We start from the raw sequence: 18,803 nt of genomic DNA on the forward strand, positions 1-18,803 counted from the left end.
GGTTTTTATTTGCAATGAAACGTTTTTCTGAAAGTAGCCACAAACAAAAAGAGAATTTCTGACTGAGTAATTGTTGAAACTAATTTTGTAACCGACCATATATGAGGGCTGCAGTGAGACACGGGAGCAGGACTGAGTGTTTAAGATCAATAGCTGAGGTATCTCTTCCAGTGATCATCGCTTATCTCTTCACCATAGGACACTTTCTGCATCATTTCAAGCACACAGAGGAGACCTCCTTCAACCTTCACTATATCCACTTTTGCCATCTATCTTCCCTTTTTACGATGGAAGATCTTTTTAATTTTTAGCTGTAGATTTAATTGATGACCCGTTATTAAGTGCAGACAATTAGACGAGAAAAGCGAGCAGTTCATTTTCTTCCGTCTTTGTCACCACGTCTGGAGTGTTTTGAAGTAAAAGCCCAATCGATACATTTATCAACATAAAGTATTCACCAGGGCCACTGCCATTCATTTTTACTATACACATAAGATATCTTGGTAATCAAATATTAAAAATGTATGAAGACGGAGAAACTGCTGATCATGTATTTTTTTCAGTGTTCTAAATACCCAAATACCTCAATAAAAGTTGTTTCTAATGCAGTTTTTGCATGGAGGTAATTAACTGAACTGTGAAAACCGGCATGTGATAACAAAATATTTTAAGTTAATGCAATTTGATTTATTAAAACAACAATGTATGATTTACACTAACAGTCTATATTTACAATGTTGAATCTATATTTCTTTATAAACATTTATTCTATGAATTTTAAAATGAAGGACTTATTGGGCAAAAAAATAATTACTGTTTACTGTTTTTGTTTAATCTTTTTGCAAATGTTTACCACCTTAAAATGTACTCGCAACAATGTATTTTTATAGCTGTGTATTTTAAAAGAATACCACTACACTGTATTCCAATTTTGAGCATTCCATATGTTTTATATTTTCCTAATATTTCCCTAATAACATCAAATAATCTTTTTACGTAACCGTGACTGAAAATAGTACTGCTCATGCTGATCAGTTGGCCCAGTTTTAAAGTTTCCCACTTTATCAAATGCCTCCACTCATCACTGTATCTGTCAGGAACGCCCACATTCCTCGTCTTTTTCCTAATTATAGCAGCGATTATCTGCTCGAGGTTAATTTCAGTTGCCCTTCTGTCATGTTTTCAGTATCCTTTTACTGCACATTCCATGTTTGTCTTTGTCATAGCTGCTAGGTCTTCATAATTGTGACTGAGTGATGCTGCTCAGGACTGTCACGGCTGACCTGCCCCAGTCAATAGAAGAGGAAATGTGGTTGCGTCAGCAGGAAAGAGGGGATATGAACTCACTGACAGGGACTGGAGGAAAGCCACGTAGATACTATATTCAGCTGCAGCAGCTGTTTGCTGATTTATATCTGAGTTTATGAAGTCTGACTGTCAAATGAGTCTTTGCATGACGCACTTTTACATAAAAGAGCAGTAATCATTATGGTAATGAGGGTTTTTACTACACAGATGAAGAAAAGGCATGTATCCACAATTTCTCTCAAAAGGACGTTAGATATTAGATATACTGTTACCGGAAAAAGTCACAATGCTGAATAATAAATAGAATGGGGAATATTGGGAATTTCACCCCTGTTTTTAAGTTCATGTTTGTCGTTATCGTCTTTGAAACAAGGGAGGGGTCAGTGTCTGAGTGTCAATACTAAACGCTTTAAAGAATACCCTGCTTTGGTGTCTATTTTACTCTAATGGAGATGATGATTTAGATCACCATTATGATGCACTAAAGAACAATTTAAAATAGCAATCAGACCATAAAGTCACCATAACAGTGGTTAACAAGGTCATAAACCAAGTGAGAATCATGGCTGTTTTCCCACAGGCTTTTAAACGACTCTATTCACTTCCTCTTGCCTATGAAAGAGCATCAAGGTTTAGGCTGCAGCCAATTTCAATATGCAATTTATATTCTTAGTGCCGTGCACTGCTAAGCTCATGCTACTTGAATGAGAAACTGCAGTTTTTTTGGAATATAGTCCAAATGAGATATAATGCATGAACACATGTGAAAGAAACCACCAAATGCATGTTAAAGTAATGCATCTACACTCATATACTTGATTAGATTTCTTGCTTTTACATATATTACTAACTGTTGCGATGGTGAAAATTTTGATGTCTTCATAATTTTTCTGCAGCAAAATTAACAGAAATCTACAGAGTATTTGCAGCAAGTAGTCGTCTAAAGCGAGGCCCCTTATTCCTTCAGGTCTTTCCCCTGCATCTTAATTAAGGTCGGCGTGGGAGGGAAGTTCTATCAGACAACAAGATTACTGCCATTCTCCTGCTTTGTGGGAACTGGGCTATTGACCCACACATGAATGTCAGGGAGCACAAAGAAGTGAGAGACACACACACGCAAAATCCAGAACTCCTTCGTCTTTTCCCTTTCTTCAACCCAGACTACAGAGAGACAAGGGGGCATTTATACCCCGATTCTCTATCCCCTCCAGACACTGCAACCAATGGGCTTTTTCATGACATCAGCCTGCTCACATCCTCCAGCCCACATCCAGAGCTATTGACTCAGTTTGGAAGAGAACAATCTGCTCCACTGAAAGACCGGCAGTCTCACTGAAAGCAGCTTTGTGCATCTGAAAAATGTGAAGCTTCTTAAGAGTGCTGACAGGATGTTTAAAGTCTGGGTTTTAGGAAAAATAACTGAAAGAGAAACATGATAAATTCACACCTATATATGACATAAAGTGGTGACTTCCTTTTAATATGTAAGAATAAATGGATTAATGTGTATCTTTTTCCAGATTAAGGCATCAACATAATTTAGAAAGCATACTGCATATATTTATTGCAAGCCCCACTGTGGTTTTAATAAACTTTATAGTGCAGGTGGCTGAAAATCCCCCATTGTTTCTTTCTGCTGGAGAACAACAGAAGCAAGCCTCTGCTACAAAAACTCATATTGCATTTATCTAATTTATTAGCACTTGCTTTGGTTTTTGAGCAGTGCATTATTTCAAGCTGCAGCTCCTGTGGGCTGGACATCAGATGTAGCTCACAGCAGCAGCCACTTTGTTAGAAGGTCGTCTTAAATTTCTGATCAGAATTAGACTCATCAAACACAAATGCTTCCATATTTGCCCACATGCAGGTCTGACTATACCTTTTTCAGTAACCTGTGTTATACTAGATTAAAGTAGATCGCTGTATTAGAACCAAGACCAAAGCTATCACCACGATTGTTTTATCTGAACCAGAGGTGCCGTTGAAATCTCAAGGTGACAGAGAATTTGTGGGCAGGGCCCAAAACCTATGGAATAAACCTCCTCAGGAAAGTTATAAACCTGATTATTTCTTGGTTTAAATGATTTCTAGCTTAAGTGTGAGACCCTAGTATTCGTTCGACTAGTTGATTTTTGTGATCTTTGCAAAGCAATTTACTGTAAAGCACTTTTTAAGACAAGCTTTAAACAGTGCTACACAATGATGGCAGTGTTCGTGAAGTGTTTTAAATTTACATGTGTGTGGATAATGTCATGGATAAAAACATAAAAAAGGGATTTGTGTGATTAAAAATCAAATTCACAGATGGCTTAAAACGGTACATCTTCAAGGACTTTTTATCACTCCACACGCTGCCAGTTCATTCCCAATGGACTCCGGTACCTCTGGTCTATGTTTACACTGCTGAAGTAGGCAAACACTTATTGTTCACTGCCATAGAAACAGAGAAAGAAGCCAAACGAAGTAACATCACTCCTACTGTACAGTAAAAAATTTTCAAACCATCACGCTGCGAGTCTTTAAACGCCATCCCACATAAAAATATGACAGCCCAGAAAGGCCACCCAGCTCGTTGTGTAGTCACCCGTGACATGAGCAGGGAGGAGGGAGATACCTAAATTAGGCCAAACGGTAAATATTTTAGGAAGTCTCATCAATTATTGACAAACGGCTTTACCTTGCTAAGCAGACCACATATCGAGTGTCTTTCCAGTCTCTTCGCTCAGTCCTCTGTTAAATCTATGAATGTGTGGTGCTCTTAAGTACATGTTTTTTAAAAGTGAAGGAAACTTACAGAGCAGGTTTCCTAGGAAAATTAATGTGGCTGGTTTTGGATTATAACAAAAATGTTCACTGCATACACTCAAACAGAAAGATTAATTATAAAATGGTGAAGAAGGAACAATTTTTAACCTGTATTCATAAATAGCAGGACTTCTACAAAATAAATGAGAAGATTATGTCGCCTAACACGTGATGTTCATCTGATTTGCAAAGCTGGTGATGTGCTAAATCCTTCACTGTTTGCTCTGTTTAGCTGCTGAAAAGGTGGACCCTGTAGTAATTACATATTGTCTCAAACAAGTTCAGTTAGATCACATTTTGTCTGAGGCAGGAAAAAGGTTTGCTCCCACAGAAACTGAGTCGGAGTCTCTATAAAACGTCGCTAATTTGATGTGTCTTGAAATACGCCTTACATGTACAGAGGAAATTAATGGTTCAGTAATCCAACCGCACAGAAAGGTTAAAGGTCGAGGTGAGCTACAGCTGGAAAACCTTGTGCTTAATGCCTCGTGGAAGAAGAAGCCTCCCCCAGGTTAAGCAAACATCTGTCAGACTTAATTACAGTTTTACTTCACTGTATAAGTCAGCCTTGAAGATAATAAAAAAACATGCACTTTTTTTTTTCAGTAAAACCACAGTTCTATGAAAAAATCCTAGTTAGAGTACTTACTAGTGGTGTTTCCAGACATCTGAATGATCAGTTTGCTATCTTTCTCAATCTCCCTAGAATTGAAGGGGCGGACCCGCACCGCCACCTTCACAGAGGCCCCTGCCATGGTGCTGTCTTCTTAGCACCTTGGGGTGCTTTCTGTAATGCCGGTCTGCAAGTCTGTTGAAAGGAGGAGAATATGAATTACAACTGAGTTGCTGCCAATAGTAAACTAAAAACTAATGTGCAAACCACTCCCCAAGAAACCCAGAAACTGCAACTTAATCAAAGAACTGAGTGAACCCAAACAGGCTTAAGCAGCATTTTAACAGCTAATTCAAAGTAATGGATAAGCAGTAGAAACAGGAAGGCAAAAGGAATGCATACATGATCTGAATATATAAGTTATAGTCATAAAGTCACTAAAGAGTAGAGAAGGAAGACTGAAACATAGAGTATAGTTAGTAGTATATTTTCTGCCATATTTCAAATTCAAATCCCCTCACGATGACGTCATCAGGATCTAAGGGTAAAAAAGCTGACTTTTTACAGCTGTGGGCTCAAAGGGATTACTTGTACATACACTGATCAATTATCTGAAACTTTGTTCATGTTTAATACCACATAAAATGCAGTGATGAACTGTCAAATGGACAAAAAGCTTAACCACAGACAAAAAGTTAGGCCAGCTTACACGACTGATAAATGGGGAGCTGAAAGCTTAAAATTAGACAAAAAATGTCTAAAGGGTTAAAACAACTAAAAGTAATTTTAACTACTTTTCAGCGGAGGGAGTGGGATCACTCAATCATCAACATTTATCCAGTATCCTAAGAAGCCAGCATTCTTCTGATTGGCTGCCCCTCGCAAAAAGAGCATGTGAAAAGCAAATGGGTGGGGCCTCGATATGACAGACTGATCTAAAAAAATCAAGCTTTCTGCTCACAGGAATTTCTTGAATGCCTGATGACCTCATTATTTCAATTGTTGGTCATGTTTAATATCAACTATTATAATTAGCTATTCTGTACAGTTTAGTAAAAGTACAGTTCTAATTTTAACATTGTGAAGAAGCGATACTTGAGTCCATTTCCCAGGCCTACAGAGGCATGTTATATGAAAAAGGTGGGGAACGACTGTCCTTATTACTAGATTTACTGGTTTTATAAACATCCATCAGATCAAGTGATCGTCATGCCATAGCAGACTTTTCTAGCATGTGCTCTGTTTGCATAATATTACAAATGTTGTCTTATTTTTGCATTATTTTGTTAGAAATTGTAAAGTTGGAATATTGCATCTTGCGGTTGATGAGACTGGGACAATAGCGTAGGGCAGGGCTAAGTGGCTGTAACATGAAAAGACCATGCATGGTCAGCTACAGCCAGGGGAGTAATGGATAATAAAGCAAGCTGTAACAAAAGAAGTGCAGCAGCAGCTAAATGTCAGGCTGTTTCTCTGGATGACAATGGCACTGAAACCAGCCACAAATCCAGGGCCTGGCTCCATTCAGAAGCTCCATTTCACCAACGACTCGTTACGCAGTCACTCAAAAGGCAAAAATAATTACATTCAATAGATTTTAGTGTGTGGTGGGTGGATCAAGTACAAGCATGACTCATCATCAAAATTTTTAATGTGGTTATCAATAAGCTTGACAGCGAGCGCCATGATACAATTAGATTTCAGTGATGCTGCATCAGGTACAGCTATGAATATTAATAAGAGACTCTGTCATTTCTTTTACTCAACTGATGCCTAAGATTTGGGATCACGTCAGATTTGGTACCAATACTCAGAGCGTGTTCGTGACTCAGATTGTCTTTCATCACTGAATGTAAATCTGCTGTGTCACCCCGATTCCTGGTATGTCCTCTCCAGCTGGCACCGGAACAGATTCATTCGCAAGATGCATGCAGGGAACATAGGTACAACAGCAAAGCAGGTGTGAACTGACTGCAGGCTAAAAATCAGGATTAATAAATGAATGAAAAGGAGCGAATGGTGTACAAGGTGTGCCATAAATCGACTCTGGTTTTGTTATCTGAAATGGAAAATATTAATCACGTCACAGTGCAACTTGTGCATCTTGTGAAAATATATTTCCACTTCTTTTTTTCCCCTTTCCACATAACATCCATGGTCATAATCTGCTCACACACCAATCAGCTGATGATGGAGCTCAGCTGGGCGGCCACCATTTTCCCAGTGACAAAGACTAAAGTAATGCACATAATGTTTTTGACAAGACTTTAGGCAAATTTTCCTTATTGATTAGGTAACTGTGAATTTATTAAATGCTTTTAAAAAAACAAACAACTTTGTTTTTCAGGATGGCAGCAGGTCCATAAAACGCAAGTCATGCACACTGTCGTTATTAAGCTTAAACTGACCATTTTGACTCGTTAAAAACATCATTTATTGCGTCATTTCAGCAGCTTTTGGCGTTATGACACAACACTTTAGCGCACACGTCTACCTCACCTTTCCCCCAATGACAGTGCATTTATTGCTGCCGTCCTGCTCACACAAATAAAAGCCTCTTTATTAAAAATAGACGCAGTTAAATAACATGACAGCACATAGCTGGTGTCAGACAGCAGCTTTAATGCCTCTGTATCGCTCTAGGCTGCCTTTTCCCGACAATGACAGCCTCTTCAATGGCCGCACCCTAAGCCCATCTCTCCCCAGGAGATTTAACACTAAGTAAATAAAGGCTGCTTCATTAAAACTGCATCAGCACTGTGACAATGGAAACACTGAAAAAAAGCCGCCCTACCTCGGCAATGCCAATAACGTGAATTGGCTCTATTTGTCGTGCTCGTCTGTTTTATTGTCCAGCTCCGCGGACACCACCACCACCACCGCTGCTCTCCTCCAGGTCTGGCACTGCCCCTGCTAGCAGCTTCCCTTCTCCATGAAGGGCTGAGGAGGTCACCGCCTGCTGGTGCCTTGTACCTGTACCTCCTCTTCCTCCACCCGTGACTGCCAGTGGGGACTCAAGGAAAACGGAAAGGCAGCTTGGGATGTTCGGCCGAAGCGATCGAAACGGCTCTGTTGTCTCCCTGTCTTTGGCAAGGATGCTCGAGCTCCACTGAGCCAGTGACATCATCACCGAGGGAGGTAACAGCATCAATGCAGTAGTGGGAAGAGAGAGAGAGAGGGAGGGAGAGGCGGAGGCAGGGAGTGGGATTAGTATCCCGCTTATGACCTCTTATGGAAGCTGTAATAGAGAAAACCCTTTTATTAAAGGTAAAACTCGCGGATAACTGGGGAATTAGTGTTTTTCTCGAGGGGTAAAATCAGCCTGGATTACTTGGAGGATTGTTTTGGAAGCAGTGCATGTGAGGACACACAAACGGTGTTGTACTTGTAAGGTTTAGTAGGTCAGATCTGGGACATCAAGCCGAGAGGAGACAAGTGGCACAAAGCAGGTCGCCGCGCATGGAAACTGAGTGTTCACTGAAACATCCAATACAGCTTCTTAGAGTAGAGCCAGGCCTCGGGAACGGCATCACAGCAGAAAACAACAATATAAGGCCCAATTCTTTTTATTTTTCTTGAGATGTGTTTATTTATGACAACGATTTTTGTTTCCGCATTGCAGTTTTAAAGTGTGTCGCTGTATTTTCAATTCAATTCAATTCAATTTTATTTATATAGAGCCAAATCACAACAAAAGTCGCCTCAAGGCGCTTCATAGATACAGAGAAAAACCCAACAAGCATATGACCCCCTATGAGTAAGCACTTTGGCGACAGTGGGAAGGAAAAACTCCCTTTTAACAGGAACAAACTTCCGGCAGAACCAGGCTGGAGCAAATAATAAACGTTGATTGGTAATCAAACAATACGTGCAGTTTGTTTTTTGACCTTCATTTTGAAAAGGAAGCAGCTAAATGCACATGCACCTATGTATGTATTTGTTGTGTTCTCTAATGTTTATATCATATTGCACCACTAGAGGGTGGTGTCGCAAAATAAGAGTAAAGCGGAGTCGCTAAAGGTTTAGAGTTAGAATATAGTTAGATGGCTAGCTGATAACTGATGTGTGTCACTGCTACCTCTTCGATGTTAGTCTGTGCTGAATTCATTAAAGAGCACTGTTCTTCATGAGGACTGATTTATTACCGGCCTCTACTACAGTATTCTTTTAAGACATGCAACCCACACTTTCCACTTACATGTAGCTTCTTGAAAAAATTGAAAATATGTGAAAACTATCATTTCTGGACGATTTGTCATACCTTAATTCCACCCATGTTCTGTGGATTAGAACATCTGAAACAGGAAAAGCACAGATTAAGACACTTTTTGACAACCATGACTCAGTTCCATGAAGTGGACTTAATGAGTCTCAGCGTTATAATTATATTAATTGCATTTTCCCAAAATATAGAGATTTTGACTCATGGCAGTAAGAAGCACTGATGTCATATTATGTTTTTCATTGATCAATAAAATTTCAGTTAAACTTTCCTTGAGAGAGAGGACCGTTTTTACAGGCAGAAAAACGCTGTCTGCTTCAGAAAGATACTCAGATAAACACACAATTTCCATCAGATGGAATGAATGAAAATTCAAAAACTCATCAGTCTAGCTCTATTTTTTTCAAATTTACTGACTAAGGAGTGACAGTATGCCTATTTGACAAATAAATACTCCATTTAATATGCACAGCAGCATTTTTTTTCTACAAGTGCCTTATTTATTACATTTGAAAGCATTTACGCCACACACCACACAGCTGGATCCTCTTAGTTAAGAGTTGTCAGAAAAGGGGGTCTGACAGCTGAAGCCTGTACCTCCCATTCTACTTTTAAATATCCACAAATAAGCCTACAGTCTGAGCGTGAAGTGCTCTATTGGGATAATAACATAATATAAGGTTTAAGATAAGATGTGGCCTAATTATTTTAGGATTCTGCATGTGAGAAGAATAATTTTAAATGCAGTTATAGTGACTGGATGTTTACAATTTAGCACTGTTGACAGAGAGCAGTCATTTTTGCTTAATGTATACATCATAAATCATATCTACTAAAGCAGAACTATTTAATCAGAAACAGAGAAAAAAGAGCAGATAAAGTACCTGGAGAGACATGTTTTGTGGATATACTTTAGCATCAGGTTGATAACAGAGATGAGAGAAGAAGAAGCTTCTTTCAGCTGCTCCTTTATTCACACGGCGTCGCCACAGCAGGTAACTTTGCATGTTTGAGTCGACACAGCCCTGAAAGAGACTTGTGCCTCCTCCTGGGATCAAACCGGGGAGCTTTTATTTGTTAGGGGAACGTGTAGACACCCTACATCACAGGCAAAAAAGATGACAGGATCCTGCTACTGGACAATGAAGATTTAGTGCCTGTAAAGCTTGATGCTAACAGATCAATACATTTTATTTTCACTGACAGCCAGTGTGTATAGTAAAAAAAAATCTTATGTGTGTATTTTAAAAAATGAATTTTATAATTTGGCATCTCAGGAGCAGCTTTCTGAACAAATTCTTTTTTTTTTTCATTCTGAAAATAATTTGCAGCAATTTGCAAAAAGGTTTAGGCAGTAAAAGGCAGTCAACAGGAACTCTTTGTCTGGTGGAAGGATACTTTAACTGCTCAGGTTTCAGCCTCAGTGAAACACAATGCAATTTTGTGACCTTGCTCTTTGCACAGTCCTACCATTCCTACTGCTCTCTCTCTCACACACATTTAGACGATGTGTAAAACCCCCCTTGGGCTGTCTCTGTCTCATCCACTTCTCTCTCATGCAAATGTTTTATTCAATTCGTCAGCATTAAGATTTCACGGTCTAATCTCCTCGCAGAATGAACATGCTTCAAACGGCACACAGAAAATGTAAGTGGTGTGAATCACAGACGTGAATAAAACAGGATGATGTCACTCCCATGAATCACCACATGCTAAACTCGGCAGACACTCCCTGCTGTGTGTACTTTTTTTTTTTTTTTTAAAGTGGGATGTTTTTATGATTACTTTGGCACACTCTTGTCCACTAGAGGAAAACACAGGAGGAGTCGTGTATTGTGTCCCGATTCGCGATTGAGGTGTGAGACAAAGGACCACTGAAGATACACACCACTACATTATCAGCATAGATCTCCACTAGAAAGCACACTTCAAATGGTTTTTAAATATCAGGGTTTACGCCCCTTCTTGCGTCAAGCAGATACATAACATGCATAAGTTACAGTTAATGACAGTCACCACACCTTTTGTTGACAACCTTTAACACATTTTAAGAAGCCTCCGCTCCATGTGTTTCCTGTCGTCGTCCTTTTTCCACTCTTATCTCTGGAATATCATGAGCACATCCTGTACAAAACTGTTGCTTTTGCAGGTACAAATTGCAGTTACAAGCAAAACATATCTCACCTCTACCCAAGGAATGAGTCTACATGATTTCTGTGTCTGTAAGCGTGTTATGGATTGACCTTTTACTGCACTCTGTCACCTTTCACAATAGATCATCTCTTTATGAGCACATTTTGCAATATGTGTAACAACGTGATTAAAACTACATGTTTAATAAATGTTTTCAAAAAATGCCACTACTCAAAGCTGAATAAAAATGATATAGAAGAATAAAAACGATTTAGTTCCCACAATTGTTTCTGCCCAGCCTTCCAGCTCTGTTCTGCAATGTCTAAATTCAGTGGCACAGGAGCCTGAATAATTTATTGGTAGAGTGAGCTGTTGCCTCAAACCTTGTGTGACAGACTTGCTTTCTTAAAGAGATGCTCTTGGTGTGTACCTATCAGACCGTGTGGAGAAAAACTCCCACCCTCATCACACTTGGAAACAATAATATCTTGGCTTGAATATTAAATTTAGAGATGAATTTGAGATCATGTAAAAGGAGGTCATGGTCAGCAAAAACAAAGTGGATGGGTAATGACACATGATGCTTTTATCCTTCATGTTTCATTATGATCTATTTGTTTGTACTGATGTTCATATTTTCATAGGCAAGCTTTTCCTTAAACATTTGCCTTTTCTTTGGCTGTCAGTCACTCTATTGATTGAAGCAAGTGTGTGTACTTTATGTACATTTACGCACAGTATCTGAACACTTCTTCAGTGTGTGAACAACAATCTACTGCTAATAAAGGCAGCTACAAGTGCCTTTTACTACAAGGAGTACACTGAGATTTGACAGGTATTTATATACCACCAGTTCACAACCACAGTTGTCTTTACTGTAAGGATAGTCCCAGGATAGGTCACAGGATAGTCCCCCATGGGCAGCACCTGGCAACACTGGGAAGGAAAAATGCCCTTTTAACAGGACGAGACCTGCAGCAGAACCAGGCTCAAGGAGAGGCAGTGACTGGTTTGGATGGTGAGAGGAAACCAAAGAGAGAAAAACAAAAGGAGAAATTAGAGACCATGAACAACAAACAGAACATTATATAAACTCTGGGCAGTGAGAAAAGGCTGTGGCATATAAAAAGGAAGAAAGGAACAGGGCATAATTGGAACCTCAGCAGCCTGAGCCTATAGCAGCTTAACTAAAGCATGGTTCAGGGTCACCTGATCCAGGTTTGACTATAAGTTTATTAAAGTTTATTAGAGTTTGAATTCTAATCTTAAAAGTTGAGAGAGTGTCTGTGTCCTGAATCTAAACTGGGAGCCTGTTGCATAGTAGAAGGGCCTGATAGCTGAAGGCTGTGTCTCTCATGGTACAGCAGCACACCCCCTCCCCTTTCGACAGGTTATGTGTGAGACTTCAGCACAGCAGCAGCAAGCACCGAGGGCCCTCGTGCTCACTTTTCACATACATATTTGTCTGAAAGAATTTCAAAAACACATCGGTGCAAATTCTATATCACAATGTCTTCAGCTTTTGTGTTTGTTGTAGGCGTTAACCCCGTCATCACGAGCGATTACATTTTTTAATCAATCAACCCATCTGGAGCGCAGAGAAAAAGCGAAAATTGAATGAGTAAGAAGCGTTTGTTCGGACACGCAAGAACAGATTGAAACCTTAGGAGTGAGCTCACGCCATTCATTTGCATGGACCAAAATATTGCAGAAAAAGCTTAATATAAAAAAAAGTCATGAAGACCAAAAGAAAGCAGAAATGGCAGAATATTTAAAAATTTGAATGGTGAAAATAGTTTAGATGCAGAAAAGTCTACATGTAGCACAGAGTCATGGCTCAGTGTCTGAATGAGCGACACAGGCCTGTATGTGCGCTTGAAGCCATTTATATAACTTCTTTGGTCTGCTGATCACTGCACAACTGTATTTTTATAGTTTCACGTTTTAAGCTTTTCCTACCCTCACTTATGGCCGTTCATACTAAACAAAGTAATTAAGAAATAAACAATTATAAATAAACAGTTTCTGTTTCTCGCTTCTACAATTGAAATTTCTGTTTTGTTTTGGGATGTTTTCTTTGTTTTTACCAGTAGAGTTTAAAAACAACAAAGAAAGAAATAAAGAAAAAACTGGACAGTCTGAGCTACCAGAACTTTTTCTGTAATTTTACACGTTTATTTCTTAAAATGTAGCCCAAAGAGTTGTGCTGACAGATTTCTTTCTTTGTCACATCAGCGTTTTCTTTGTCTTGTGAAAAAACAGTTAAACATGTAACTTCTTTATACTGACTGACTGGTGCGGCCCACTTAAGGCCATAGTGGGCTGTGTTCAGCCCGCAATGTAAAATAAGTTTGACACACCACAGCTAAAGTGTAGCTTTTAAATATTGTCACATGCTACGGTGTAACTAAGAAATAACCCAACAACAGGAACTGACCTGACCTGACCTGACAAGAACTAACCTGATTAAAACTCATTTCAATATTAATAATAAAACATATTTGATTAAAAACACACAATCGCAAGTGTTTACTCTAATCCTAGCAGATAAAGACCAACACTTCTAAAATCGAGAACTTCAAAATATTTTTTTTAAAAAGAAGGTGGGGTTGTAGTACTTCTTTTTCAACCCCTGTAATGTGATGCCTGAACAGCGCTGGCTTTAAGTTGTGTATCAACACAAACAGACATCCACACGATGATCTGTGGTGATGGTTGGCGCCGCTTTGGAAACAGAAACTGTTGGTTTGAAAGGCTGCAGTGCCTCCTTGTGGCGAGACTCTTTCACTACACTGCAAGATGTCGAGCAGTGTCAGCTGTATGCTAGAAGGTGATAAATGAAATTTTCTGGGGTCACAACGAAGAGCTTACTGCCTTTTTTTCTCAGTCTACAACATGTGGTACTTAATGGATTGAAAAGAAAAAGATGATACCCTTTAGTTCACACCAGTAGTGATGATTCAGGGTTTTAATTTTTAAGCCGGAAACTATGTTATTAGCCAAAGCCAATATAGTTTCTTCTATCTATCTAGCTGTCTAGCTAGCTTGCTAGCTATCTATGCCAATATGGCACGAGCAAGGTGTAATTAATATAATGGCCGTTAAGTGTATTTATTACATGGTGGAAATCATTCGAGGCAGATTGTCTCAGACAAGTCATTTAACCTTTGTCCTGTACTTTTATTAACCAGCAAAATTCCAGAGATCAACTCAGCATCAGGAAGTTTTTTTTATCCAGACTCTAAGTGTCCAATGAAGCCAAAGTCCAAATTTATACACAACTAAACCAGGATGAGAAACTTCAGCTCTGCAAACAGTTCTATGTAAGTAAAATACAGTGGGGCAAAAAAGTATTTAGTCAGCCACCGATTGTGCAAGTTCCCCCACTTAAAATGATGACAGAGGTCAGTAATTTGCACCAGAGGTACACTTCAACTGTGAGAGACAGAATGTGAAAAAAAAATCCATGAATTCACATGGTAGGATTTGTAAAGAATTTATTCGTAAATCAGGGTGGAAAATAAGTATTTGGTCAATAACAAAAATACAACTCAATACTTTGTAACATAACCTTTGTTGGCAATAACAGAGGTCAAACGTTTACTATAGGTCTTTACCAGGTTTGCACACACAGTAGCTGGTATTTTGGCCCATTCCTCCATGCAGATCTTCTCAAGAGCAGTGATGTTTTGGGGCTGTCGCCGAGCAACACGGACTTTCAACTCCCGCCACAGATTTTCTATGGGGTTGAGGTCTGGAGACTGGCTAGGCCACTCCAGGACTTTCAAATGCTTCTTACGAAGCCACTCCTTTGTTGCCCGGGCGGTGTGTTTTGGATCATTGTCATGTTGGAAGACCCAGCCTCGTTTCATCTTCAAAGTTCTCACTGATGGAAGGAGGTTTTGGCTCAAAATCTCACGATACTTGGCCCCATTCATTCTGTCCTTAACACGGATCAGTCGTCCTGTCCCCTTGGCAGAAAAACAGCCCCATAGCATGATGTTTCCACCCCCATGCTTCACAGTAGGTATGGTGTTCTTGGGATGCAACTCAGTATTCTTCTTCCTCCAAACACGACGAGTTGAGTTTATACCAAAAAGTTCTACTTTGGTTTCATCTGACCACATGACATTCTCCCAATCCTCTGCTGTATCATCCATGTGCTCTCTGGCAAACTTCAGACGGGCCTGGACATGCACTGGCTTCAGCAGCGGAACACGTCTGGCACTGCGGGATTTGATTCCCTGCCGTTGTAGTGTGTTACTGATGGTGACCTTTGTTACTTTGGTCCCAGCTCTCTGCAGGTCATTCACCAGGTCCCCCTGTGTGGTTCTGGGATCTTTGCTCACCGTTCTCATGATCATTTTGACCCCACGGGATGAGATCTTGCGTGGAGCCCCAGATCGAGGGAGATTATCAGTGGTCTTGTATGTCTTCCATTTTCTGATGATTGCTCCCACAGTTGATTTTTTCACACCAAGCTGCTTGCCTATTGTAGATTCACTCTTCCCAGTCTGGTGCAGGTCTACAATTCTTTTCCTGGTGTCCTTCGAAAGCTCTTTGGTCTTGGCCATGGCGGAGTTTGGAGTCTGACTGGTTGAGGCTGTGGACAGGTGTCTTTTATACAGATGATGAGGTCAAACAGGTGCCATTCATACAGGTAACGAGTGGGGGACAGAAAAGCTTCTTACAGAAGACGTTACAGGTCTGTGAGAGCCAGGGATTTTCCTTGTTTGAGGTGACCAAATACTTATTTTCCACCCTGATTTACGAATAAATTCTTTACAAATCCTACCATGTGAATTCATGGATTTTTTTTTCACATTCTGTCTCTCACAGTTGAAGTGTACCTCTGGTGCAAATTACTGACCTCTGTCATCATTTTAAGTGGGGGAACTTGCACAATCGGTGGCTGACTAAATACTTTTTTGCCCCACTGTAAATAAAGAATAAAGTTACATTGAAATCAAGCACACAATTGTTTTTCTTGTGACATTACCAATAAGTTTGATGTGTCACATGACCCAAGTTGTATCCAAGATGGCCGACTTCTAAATGGCCAATCTAACACTCATGCACCCTGAAAATTATCAAGGATTTCTATGGGACAAACTTAAACCAGCCACTGTGACCATTACTGCAGAGCACAATGACCAATCCTGATGGGGACTATGAGGGTTTGTAGTTAAATTCCTGCTCTTGCAGGATCAGTGAGTGTCTGTTTAAAGATAAATCTCATTAACACAATTTTAGATTTCTGCTCCCCATGACATCACCAACAGTTCTGCAGGAGGACAGAACCCCCTGAATTAATCCACCATAATGCTCTGTGTTGTTGTCGTGGCAATATGAAGTCAAAAAAATACAAATACAAAAATGCAAAAGAAAACATTTAAAGGAGGACAACAAGACAGGCAGCTGGAAGAGCTTTTGAAGCAGGAAAACATTTCTGGATTTCTCTTAACTCTTAACACAAGACAAAGAGGAAACAAGGAGGCAGCTTGTTGGATGCAGGACGCATGAAGGAGAAGCACGAGGAGAGAGAAAACAGCAGAGAGATGGTGTCGAGCTAATCGTGGATCAAGTCGAAGAAGCAAGCATCAAAACTGTGAGTAGACATCACACCCGCTGTCTACCCTCTCTCTCCCTCTCTCTGTTCCCCTCTCTCTCCCCTCTCTGTTCCTCTCTCTCTCCCCTCTCTCTCCCTCTCTCTCCCCTCTCTCTCCCTCTCTTTGTTCCCCTCTCTGTTCCTCTCTCCCTGCTTCTCTCTGTTCCCCCCTCTCTCTCCCTCTCTCTGTTCCTCTCTCTCTCCCCTCTCTCTCCCTCTCTCTCCCCTCTCTCTGTTCCCCTCTCTGTTCCTCTCTCCCTCCCTCTCTCTGTCCCCCTCTCTCTCCCTCTCTCTGTTCCCCTCTCTCTCCCCTCTCTCTCCCTCTCTCTGTTCCTCTCTCTCTCCCCTCTCTCTCCCTCTCTCTCCCCTCTCTCTCCCTCTCTCTGTTCCCCTCTCTGTTCCTCTCTCTCTCCCTCTCTCTGTTCCCCTCTCTGTTCCTCTCTCTCTCCTTCTCTCTGTTCCCCTCTCTCTCTCCCTCTCTCTTTTCCCCTCTCTCTCCCCTCTCCCTCCCTCTCTCTGTTCCCCTCTCTCTCCCTCTCTCTGTTCCTCTCTCTCTCCCTCTCTCTGTTCCCCTCTCTCTCCTCTCTCTCCCTCTCACAACACAATTTTAGATTTCTGCTCCCCATGACATCACCAACAGTTCTGCAGGAGGACAGAACCCCCTGAATTAATCCACCATAATGCTCTGTGTTGTTGTCGTGGCAATATGAAGTCAAAAAATACAAATACAAAAATGCAAAAGAAAACATTTAAAGGAGGACAACAAGACAGGCAGCTGGAAGAGCTTTTGAAGCAGGAAAACTTTTCTGGATTTCTCTTAACTCTTAACTTAACACAAGACAAAGAGGAAACAAGGAGGCAACTTGTTGGATTATATCTGAGGACAGGACGCATGAAGGAGAAGCACGAGGAGAGAGAAAACAGCAGAGAGATGGTGTCGAGCTAATCGTGGATCAAGTCGAAGAAGCAAGCATCAAAACTGTGAATAGACATCACACACCAAGAGTTAAAATTACTGTGTTGATTAAGGAAACATTAAATTTGGTTAGTTTGGGGTCTGGAGCTACAGGTTTGTGGGTTCAGTTGGTCTCAAAATTGAGGAAAGACAAAAAAATGTTTCTTTCTGGAGGATTCTTACTGTAAGAAGTGAAAATTAATCCATGTGTTAAAATGATAAAAAGAAAACAACCCAGAAGGTTTAAACATCTGGGTATGTATCTGCTTTTATTTATTTATGTATTTAAAGTTGAATTTGGAGTAATCACACTGGAAAAAGAAAAATGGAGGATCAGGACAATAATGTGGCAAAATTTACTGTTTCCTTAATCAGAACAATAATTTTGATCTGAACTGAAAATGTTGAAATGGGTTATTTTCTTTTTTCTCTACAAATCACTGTGTTAAATCTTTAGTTACTTGTCGATCTCCGTTAATGCTAATGGAACTTTTAAAAAATGCAGTTTATTTGTAATTTTGTAGAAATGGCTCTGCACCTGTGAAAATAAAAACATAGGTATCCAGACTAGGGGTGGGTTTTTATAATCGATTTATCGATTAAAATCGATTCTGGCTTGGATAACGTAAAATCGATTCATTAAAATCCTGAATTGATTTTTTAATATAAATTTATTTTTGCCCGAAATGCCAGAATCTCTGGTGAAATCTCAACAACCACCAAACAGCTAAGACAGTAAATGAGAGCAGGAACACGGATTCTGCACAAGGACTTAAACACACAGCTCAACCCACGGATCAGAATCAGTTCGATGTCGCCTTTCTCACGGTCGGGGCTGAAAGCCGACAGCTCGCTGATTCTGATCTGTCGGCGGGTCCGCGCGTTGTGTTCACGCCCTTTATGCGCTGATTCTAAAGCTGTTAGTTTGATGTCTCTCCAAACAATATTGACCGAACCAGCAGCAAAAGAAGATCCAAACTAGGCTTCACTTAAAAATCGTCATGTATTCACTCTGACTTTTACTGTTTAGCTTCGACCACGATGCACAGCTCTCTCTCTCTCTCTCTCTCTCTCTCTCTCTCTCTCTCTCTCTCTCTCTCTCTCTGTACTGTTTTCTTCATTATTTGCTTGCTTGTTACGCACAAGTCTAACGTTGTTT

General features: G+C 40.2%; 1 protein-coding gene across 18 annotated transcripts in view; it reads right to left on the reverse strand.

Annotated features, from left to right (window-relative positions):
* kif1aa (kinesin family member 1Aa) overlaps positions 1-7,863 on the reverse strand; it is a 49,541-nt gene extending 41,678 nt beyond the window's left edge. For all 18 annotated transcript variants that reach the window (XM_006790451.2, XM_006790452.2, XM_035907452.2 and 15 more), the window contains exons 1-2: positions 7,521-7,863; positions 4,763-4,921 (exon numbers count right to left, since the gene is read on the reverse strand). In XM_006790451.2, the coding sequence (XP_006790514.1) occupies positions 4,763-4,868 (106 nt within the window). In that variant the 5' untranslated portion in view covers positions 4,869-4,921; positions 7,521-7,863. The remainder of the gene's footprint in view (positions 1-4,762; positions 4,922-7,520) is intronic.
* Positions 7,864-18,803: the final 10,940 nt, after the last annotated feature.

This window comes from Neolamprologus brichardi, chromosome 23, assembly GCF_056152115.1.
Source record: "Neolamprologus brichardi isolate AB-2024 chromosome 23, ASM5615211v1, whole genome shotgun sequence".
Lineage (NCBI taxonomy): Eukaryota > Metazoa > Chordata > Actinopteri > Cichliformes > Cichlidae > Neolamprologus > Neolamprologus brichardi.